The sequence below is a fragment of the Oncorhynchus masou genome, unplaced genomic scaffold (genome assembly GCF_036934945.1).
Source record: "Oncorhynchus masou masou isolate Uvic2021 unplaced genomic scaffold, UVic_Omas_1.1 unplaced_scaffold_7___fragment_6___debris, whole genome shotgun sequence".
Classification (NCBI taxonomy): Eukaryota; Metazoa; Chordata; class Actinopteri; order Salmoniformes; family Salmonidae; genus Oncorhynchus; species Oncorhynchus masou.
Window position 1 is genome coordinate 66850 of NW_027016569.1, and position 9370 is coordinate 76219.

General features: G+C 42.6%; 1 protein-coding gene across 1 annotated transcript; it reads left to right on the forward strand.

The window, feature by feature from the left end:
• The first annotated feature begins 3707 nt into the window (after window positions 1-3707).
• On the forward strand, window positions 3708-5830 carry LOC135538880 (zinc finger and BTB domain-containing protein 25-like). The gene is made up of 2 exons (XM_064964765.1): window positions 3708-3880; window positions 4313-5830. The coding sequence occupies exons 1-2, from the start codon at window positions 3708-3710 to the stop codon at window positions 5547-5549; spliced, it is 1410 nt and encodes a 469-aa protein (XP_064820837.1). The 3' UTR covers window positions 5550-5830.
• Window positions 5831-9370: the final 3540 nt, after the last annotated feature.

Sequence of the window (9370 nt, forward strand, 5' to 3'; positions counted from 1 at the left end):
CCAGGTTCTCTGGCAGGCTATTCCAGAGGCTGGGAGCATAATAACTAGAGGCTGCCTCTCCATGCCTCTTGTTCCTAGGCTTTGGGATAGTTAAAAGGTCAGGACATGACGGACCAACTGAGTACATAACTTAAAAGCATGTCCGACATGTATTGGGGTGTACAACCGTGGATTTGATTTACATTGACACCCCCCGCCTTTGTTTTTTACTATGCTGCTACTCGCTAATTATTATCTCTGCATAGTCATTTCACCCCTACCTACATGTACAAATGACCTCGACTAACCTGTACCCCCACACATTGACTCAGTACCGGTACCCCCTGTATATAACCTCGTTATTGTTATGTAATCTTATTGTGTTACTTTTCATTTTATTTTTTACTTTAGTTTATCTAGCAAATATTTTCTTAACTCTATTTCTTGAACTGCATTGTTGGTTAAGGGCTTGTAAGTAAGCATTTCACGGTATTCGGTGCATGTGACGGTATTCGGGGCATGTGACAAATAAAATTGGATTTCATTTGCTGATTGGTTAGACAACATGCAATAATACCTGTATACTTTCAATCACTGAGACATGCATTTCTAGCTTTATTAAAAACTGTTAACCTGATGGATTTTGGATGTCCTTGTTCTTATTTGTTGGAGGCCCTATACATGAGGCTAACTGTTACGTAACTAGGAGTGGTGGGTGTAACTTTACCATATTATCCTTTAGGCAAACTCACACAACCAGTCTCATTTGCATGAATTATATCTCTCAACTTTAAACAATGCAAAATTTGAATACAAAATCATCTGTTTCACTTTTTTCCTATGATGTGGCTGCATGAAATTGCAAATAATGTGAATTCAGTGATTACATTTGTTAACTTCATCTTTGTGGCTCCTTGATGAAACAGTAACATCCATTACTGTAGTTAGCTTAGAACATCTGAACTCTCTATTGCTGCTTTTCAACTGTAACACCAGTGTTACACTAGTGCACGGTTCTCCAATTAGCGCCCCGAGAGTGGTTTTAGTTTTCTGAGCAAAAAAAAAAAAGATTTAAATTGTTCACAATGTAGCCATTGTTATATAAATGCAGCTGAAAAGCCCCAGCAGCCTTGCCTTGGCCCCAGGGCCGGTGCAAGCCTTTTGGGGGCCCTAAGCGAGATTTGGTCGGCATGGCTAATTGAGTGATTGTCAGTGACTGACATAACAATAAAAAAAATTGCTCAACCAAATTTCGAACTTGCACCTTGTGTATTCTACTATTCTAACTCTCAACAGTAAGTTGAGACCCTGAGTTCCACAAAAAATGTATTAAGTGTTCTGCAGTTCTACACATTTTGCCATAGGGTGGACATTTTTTAACACCTTTCATGCAATTCTATTCATTGTGGCAAGGGGCAGAGATTTGTTTCTCTCTTCAGTTTTTGTAGCTACTTTCCTGCAATTCTATGACTTATGCCATGTTAATGATATTTCAGTGAGTGACTAACAAAATCAATTTGAGGTCAGGGCCCCTGGGCACGTGCCCTGCATGACCGGTTGGTATTCGGCCATGATAACTAATTTAACAATCTAAAAAATGCTGGCTGACCTGGCTAATTGTCAGTGATTGACATAACAAGAGAATAATTGCTGATTCACAACCAAATTTCGAACTTGCACCTTGTGTATTCTACTATTCTAACCCTCAACAATAAGTTGAAATCCCGACTGGGGTTCGGGCCCCCTAGCGGCCTGGTCCCCCAAGCAACCGCCTTTGTCACTTATTCCTGAAGCCGGCCCTGCTTAGCCCCAAGTTAGAGCAGGTTCGCAGGAGCCATGGTCAAGTGAGATATAGGTGCCGGCCTGCATAGAAGGAAACAGAACACTGTTAAATCATCAGTGGAAATGCCTCATATATGGCTTTGCGCAGTGTGTTGAATAGATTCCACGATCCGGACATGAGTGAGTGCTCGGCTCGTTCTCGACACTGTGCGCGTTGAAATCTACGCCCACGGTGACGTTAGCACCGCCTACCGGGCGAAATGCCGTGAAAGAGTACGTCCCAAATGTACGGCGCAGTACAGTCACGTGACGAATAACATGCTCAGTTGACAATCACATTTGAAGACGTGAGAGACTGCGAGAATTTCTCTGCAGCAACAAATAGACTCCGAAATATAAACCTGTATTTCGCAAATAGGTGGTAAGAAAGACTCCCAATTATCGTATATGATTTGTTTTGCAAATAGGAGGGGATATCCAAATGCATGCATTAGTCGAGAAGGAACACTTGATTCGGTCTGAAGGAACACTTGATTCAACGCAGACGTGTGTGAATGGATATTATGCTGTCGTGAAACAAGTTGGCGAATTTCTAATGAAACTAGCTGTGGGTTGTAGGCTACATAGGGGACTGGCATATTGACCATCTTTTAGGATGGTATTTTCAGTTATTGATGTATTCCATTCGTCGAAAGCTGACCCTGTCGTGGTTGCAGAATGCATGCTTTGTTGCCATGTCTGACAGTCCATCGTATTGGCCCATCTGCTTTGAAGTAGATAACATGAATGTATACATTTGAATAAAGGCTTGCTACAATATAAATATGCCCGGTCGACAATAATACTTCTGGCATCTTTGGAAAGCTCAAATTCTCGCCTTTTCAAGGAAAACACTGTCATGTCCATGGACTGTTATGATTGGGAGAAAATATAGAGATTTACACTGTTTTTAACCTGTAACAAAGACTTTATAGCCTATATGGTTAATTATGGCTGGCATTGGTTAAAATCTGCCACAATATCAATGTTGTCAGCTAAGGTACAGTGTATAGTAGGGATAGTAGGTGGGTTGGACAAGGCTATCAGAATGTGCACATGATGGGCGGTAGAGGTAGCCTACATATTCATTATTTAATATTTAAAAAAATTCACTGACAATGTGACTAAAATGGCTGGGATTTAAAACTAAACCAAAATAGTTTTAGTCGAATGAATACTAGAACTAACGAAGGATGAAATAACACAAATGTAACAGCCTAAAATTTATTTTAAAAATTAATCTTATATAGCTGCCAAAATGAACACTGCAGTGTAACAGTACATTCTATTGACCCCATGCTCAGTTGCAATGTACCATTATTGCTATAAGGCTACATTGACATCTGGAATAGTTTTTATGTCATAGTTTTTAGGTTAGCCTCCAGTTACTCAATGTTTCAAGTGTCAATGTTGTCACACCAGACAAGAAACACCTTTACTATCTAAAATGTCTACATGTAGAAAGTTACAGAGATGCCAACATCTGGCCCAGTACTTTAGTTAGAGATGCTACTTTCAGTTCTTTGACCAGCAGAGTATGCCATTGTTTCAGCAACACCTTGAGAAATGCCTTAGTGCATGAGTCAGAGGTGTTAAATTTCCGAACCTATGTTTGGTGCGTGGGGGAAGAGTGTAAGTCCGATAGAATCACATTTTGTCATTGCACAGAAATCAGACCTGTCATGGTTATCAATCGTATTTGTGTGTTTGATCGTTTATTGAGCTTACCTGGCAAAATGGAATAGCCCCAGAAGTGCAAGCCCACCACACTAAAAATATTTGATAGGAAGGACATACTATTTTAACCCACGTCTGCACAATATATCCTCTCCCAAATGAATTTTAAGCTGTATATAATACAATCTTAATTACTGTGTGCGTGTAGCAGGAGGTCGAGAAGTGGCATCATGGACGTGTCCAGCCACAGCCTGTTCCTCCTGCAGCAGCTCAACGTCCAGAGGGAGTTCGGCTTCCTGTGTGACTGTACTGTCGCCATTGGCAACGTGTACTTCAAGGCCCACCGGGCCGTCCTGGCTGCCTTCTCCAACTACTTCAAGATGATCTTCATTCATCAGTCAAGGTTTGCTAGCTTTTATCAACAGTACTAGTCTATCACACTCATGTTGTTGTTAAATACCTATGTTGAGGCCTTCAAGTAAGTACTTAGCATTGTACAGTAGCGTGGGCTAGTGTCCACATACGATGTAGGCTAGCATAATCGTGGTCGTCAGGGGTTATTTCAGTGGTATTGGAGATTCAAAGGAAGGTTGTGTGTTGACTCATATTTCACTGACTGTTAAGCTAATATTATCTTTGAGGATGGTAATATACAACATGTATATGATATGTGTGTTTTCCCTGGAAAGCTGTCACAAATAAGATATTTTGAGCTAGTTTTATACATCTTACTCTACAAAATCCAAGAGATACTTTGATATAAGAGACAGGTCATTTTATGGAATCTGTCTTTGCAGCAATAATACTTTCCCACTGTCTACTACCATCTCCACAGCGAGTGCATTAAGATCCAGCCCACGGACATCCAGCCGGATGTGTTCAGCTACCTGCTCCACATCATGTACACTGGCATGGGCCCCAAGCAGCCAGTGGACCAGGGCCGCCTACAGGAGGGCATCAAGTTTCTCCATGCCTACCAGCTGTGCCGTAACCCCGACGAGGGTTCCCCCGATGTTGGCGACCTGGTCCGTATGTCCAATCTGTACGGTATTCAGATTTCATCCCAGTTGGCCAACAAAGAGGGTACTGAGGGCCCTAAAGGTAGTGCAGGGGCCCGAGGAGGAGGCGGCCCGGAGGACGGGCGTTCGTCCACCCAGGCGGGCCGCTCCCACGCCGCACAGTTCTCGATGACCGTGGGGATGGAGGGCATCCCCTCCTCGGACCGCCAGCCCTTCTCTGGTCTCCTCCGTGGCGTCTCCTCAGTGGCTTCTGGCGACGACTCAGACATCTCGACACGCATCAAGCAGGAGAGGGTGGAGGAAGGGGAGGGAAAGGAGGGCCACCAGGTGCTGGGAAGGGTAGGGTCCCCAACATCTCCCTCAGCCCAGGGCGGCAGCCCCTGCCAGGGCCTCCTGTTCAAGGATGGCCCTCTGGTGCTGCTGTGCCCCCGCTGTGGCGAGCGCTGCTCCTCCCCCGAGGGGCTCCGCAAGCACCTGTTCAGCCATGCCGCCTGTTCCCTGGATCCCAGTGGACTAATGGAGGACCTCTCCCAGGGCGGGGTAGGGGACCCGGAAGGCCCTGAGGACAAGCAGCAACGTGGGGCCCCCCAGGATCAGCTAGATGCAGGCTGCTTGGAGGAGGCCCTGCGGCAGAGCCAGGCCCTAGCTAATAAGCTAGCTGCTGAGCTAAGTTGGAGCAGGGGCGGTATAGCCATTGGCACTAGTCCACCCCCCACCACCACCTCCAGTACCAGTCACGCACGAAAGCGCAAGATCGCTTGTGCTGTGTGCAGCTTGCGCTTTGCCCAGAAGAGCCAGCTGCAGGAGCACATGTATACTCACACGGGCAAGCCGTCACGCTACCACCGCTACAGCCGCCTCTGCAGCCAGCTCATCCACGCCTCCGGACACTTCTGCGAGGGTCCACCGGAGGGCGGCGTTGGGGTGGCAGCAAGCACCACAGTAATGTTGACGGAGGAGTCCAACAGGGAAGCTCAGGACAATGGCAGCTCCTGCTATTCGCTAGACTCTGAGATCTCACAAGAGAGCGTGGATGCCGTCACTGTGGAATGAAAGTGATCAAAAAAAGTGCCAAATATTTTTTTCTTATTCTTAATTCCCGATAGTACCTCCTGTTTCAGTTTGTTTTCTTTGGTTTGATTCCTACTGAACATGACCTTGTTTCAGTTATAGGGATTCCTTACCTTTTGTCATTATCCTTCCACTTATCCGCTTATATCCTGTCTTTTGTCAATACTGTCATCTTTCTGTTGGTTAGATGAAACTCTGTGATGTGATTCCAGTGTAAACCGTATCTAATTTTATTCAGTGAATGTCTGAATAGAATAGAACATTGTTTTTACATGATACTTGTGTTCTCTCTCTATTGTCATTTGTTACCAGCTGATATTGATTGGAATTGAGCAAATACTATGTATCTGCATTTATTTCTGAGAATTTGCACATTCCGAAATAAGTAGTTGTTGAAACAGGTACAGTACCAGTCAAAAGTTTGGATACACCTACTCAGTCCAAGGTTTTTCTTTATTTTTACTATTTTCTACATTGTAGAACAAAAAATGTGAAATAATACATGGGTTATGTCGTAACCCAAAAAGTGCCTTGATGACGGCTTTCCATTCTCTCAACCAGCTTCATGAGGTAGTCACCTGGAATGCATTTCAATTAACAGGTGTGCTTTGTTTAAAAGGTCATTTGTGGAATTTCTTAATTAGTTTGAGCCAATCAGTTGTGTTCTGACAGTAGGGGTGGTATACAGAAGATAGCCCTATTTGGTAAAAGACCAAGTCCATATTATGGCAATAACAGCTGTTATAAGCAAAGAGAAACGACAGTCCATCATTACTTTAAGAAATGAAGGTTAGTCAATTCGGAAAATGTACAGAGCTTTGAAAGTTTCTTCAAGTGCAGTCGCAAAAACCATTGAGCTATAAGTAAACAGGCTTTCATGAGGACCACCACAGGAAAGGAAGACCCAGAGTTACCTCTGCTGCAGAGGATAAGTTCATTAGAGTTACCAGCCTTAGAAATTGCAGGCCAAATAAATGCTTCAAAGAGTTCAAGTAACAGACACCTCTCAACATCAACTGTTCAGAGGCGACTGCATGACTCAGGCCTTCATAGTTTAATTACTGCAAAGAAACCACTACTAAAGGACACCAATAATAAGAACAGAGGTGCTTGGGCCAAGAAACACGAGCAATGGACATTAGACCTGTGGAAATCTGTCATTCTGTTAAAGGGCTATTCGACCAAGAAGAGTGATGGAGTGCTGCATCAGATGACCTGGCCTCCACAATCACCTGACCTCAACCTAATTGAGATGGTTTGGGATGAGTTGGACCACAGAGTGAAGGAAAAGCAGGAAACAAGTGCTCAGCATATGTGGGAACTCCTTCAAGACTTGGAAAAGCATTCCTCAAGGAGCTGGTTGAGAGAATGTCAAGAGTGTTCAGAGCTGTCATCAAGGCAATGGGTGGCTACTTTGAAGTGTTTAACAGTTTTTTTGGTTACAACATGATTCCATATGTGTTATTTCATAGTTTTGATGTCTTCACTATTATTCTACAATGTGTTATTTCATTCTACAATGTGTTATTTAATAGTAAAATAAGGAAAAACCCTTGAATAAGTAGGTGTCTCAACTTTTGACTGTTACTGTATGTAATGTTGTTATGGATGTTTGTCAGGGTTACAGGAATTTGCAAGGGACAACTTCTTAAGACCACAATGTTGCAGTACACAATTAAAGTATGGAACATCATTATACATATTGGATTTATTTTATTTTATATTTCTTCCCAAAATTGTGTGCAGTGCCTTGCTGTTTATTTTTTTTATTCAGTACCTCCTAACAAACTAGCGAAACAAACTAGAGAATTAGCTTGAATTCAAATGATTCAGGAAGAGTGTACTACCTACTTAAGTGGACAAATATGCAAAAGTAGACTGTCACAAGTGTCATCCCAAGACCTTTTCAAGCTGGAAAACCTGGATCTGTATGTTTCAAGTGTCACAAGAGAGGTGATCTAGAATCAGGTGTTTCCTGTCTTATTCATTCTTGATCGAAAAGGCAAAACTGATTCTAAATCAGTTGGGGGGGGAGGACTCAATATACTTTAAAATGACAAAAACGAAACTGTAGAAATGATAATGGACCTACATTCACACAGTTTCTAGACTGTCCAGCTCGCTAATAATCACTGAAATGAAAGCTAGACAGTGAGGGAGCATTTAACATTTCCTAAATGATGGATAGAGGGCTATTTTTTTGCTAATTTTGCCAGCAAGGAAATATATCACATTTTCAATGTGGCCTCCGTACCTCGTTAAAGACAGAATGCGACAAGGACCTTTAGCAGGGGGACCTTAGCAGAGTGGCTAAGTATAGAGTACACTTGTTGAATGTCCTTTCTCCTTGACTAGGAATATTTTCAACACCAGGAGGAAGGACTTATTCTAGCTCATAACAGGCTAACATGAGTAGAAGTGACTAAAAGAGATGTTCTGAAATTCATTAGTGCTCTACAACTTTATGATAGTGAGATTATAGTTTCACCTTTGATGGATATGTGCCAATGGCCATCAGAATGTGTAGAAGAATGCATCTGGTAATGACAAACCAGGAGTCTGCATGTACTGTGATAGGTTTATACTGTCTCGAAATTGACGATCAGATTTGCCATTTTGGGTGTTTCCATTTTTGTACTGTTGTGTGTGACTTCTGGTCTGTTTGAATTCGCTACTCTTCTATGGTGTTTCCACTTTGTCATACACTTTAAACATGAATGTGGTTCAATGTTTTGTACATCTGTGTCACCTTTCCATAAATGAGAAATGTTTTGTAAATAAATGTTAAGAGATTGTCCAATGTCACTCTTCTCATTGATAAAAATCATTGGTTTCCACAAACCTGAGTCTGTTTGTGCTATACAATGCCAACTCTTTTGCCAACTCCCTCCTTGTCATGACAAACTTAGACAAGGACTGCAATGGAGTAGGCAAGAGCACAAACAGATCTGGGACCAGGCTTTATGTTCCCTGTTCTTGTAGTAACAATCTGTTACCACCAGAGGCCACTTAAGAGCTGACGGACTCATCCCCAAAAGGTACCATCGCTCCTCCCCTCTTCCCCGTGCTTGATGGACTGAGTCCCAATTCTCCACCCTTTTCCAGAAGTGTGCACTTGAAAAATATCTGACATGGATTTAACAAAGATGGAAACTCCCTCCAGCATATGCTTACGCCAATCCTATGCTTATAAATCCATAATGGGGAGTGTGCAAGTACACACTTCTGAATACGCGTGGACAATTGGTAAGCAAACATGGTCCATTAGTAGCGCAGGGTAATGGAACGACTACACAGAATGTTTTGTGCATCCCTCTACGGGGCTCAACAACAAACTGTCCAGTGTTGTATTGATGATATATGTTGTTACATAAAGTAAGAGGCTGAGGCTGTAAGGACAATAATTCTCCCTCCCAAACAAACGGAAAACTATTATTGCACCTAATTTAAGAGAAAAACTGATAAACTCGGAAACAGAGCTGTAGTGGTAAAAACTGGCAGCTGCTTGATGATTTATTATAATTTAACCAGGCAAGTCAGTTAAGAACAAATTATTATTTACAATGACAGTCTACCAAAAGGCCTCCTGCGGGGATGGGCGCTGGGATTAAAATTAAAATACATTACAAATATAGGACAAAACACACATCACGACAAGAGAGACAACACTACATAAAGAGAGACCAAAGACAACAGCATAGCAAGGCAGCAACACCTGACAACACAACATGGTAGCAACACCACATGACAACAACATGGTAGCAACACAACATAGCAGCAGCACAAAACATGGTACAAACATT

Excerpts from the sequence above, each read along its gene's own strand:
- LOC135538880 (XM_064964765.1), top strand. The coding sequence starts at position 3,708 with ATGGACGTGTCCAGCCACAGCCTGTTCCTCCTGCAGCAGCTCAACGTC. Across the intron at positions 3,881-4,312 it reads ATCTTCATTCATCAGTCAAG|CGAGTGCATTAAGATCCAGC; the intron begins GTTTGCTAGCTT and ends CCATCTCCACAG.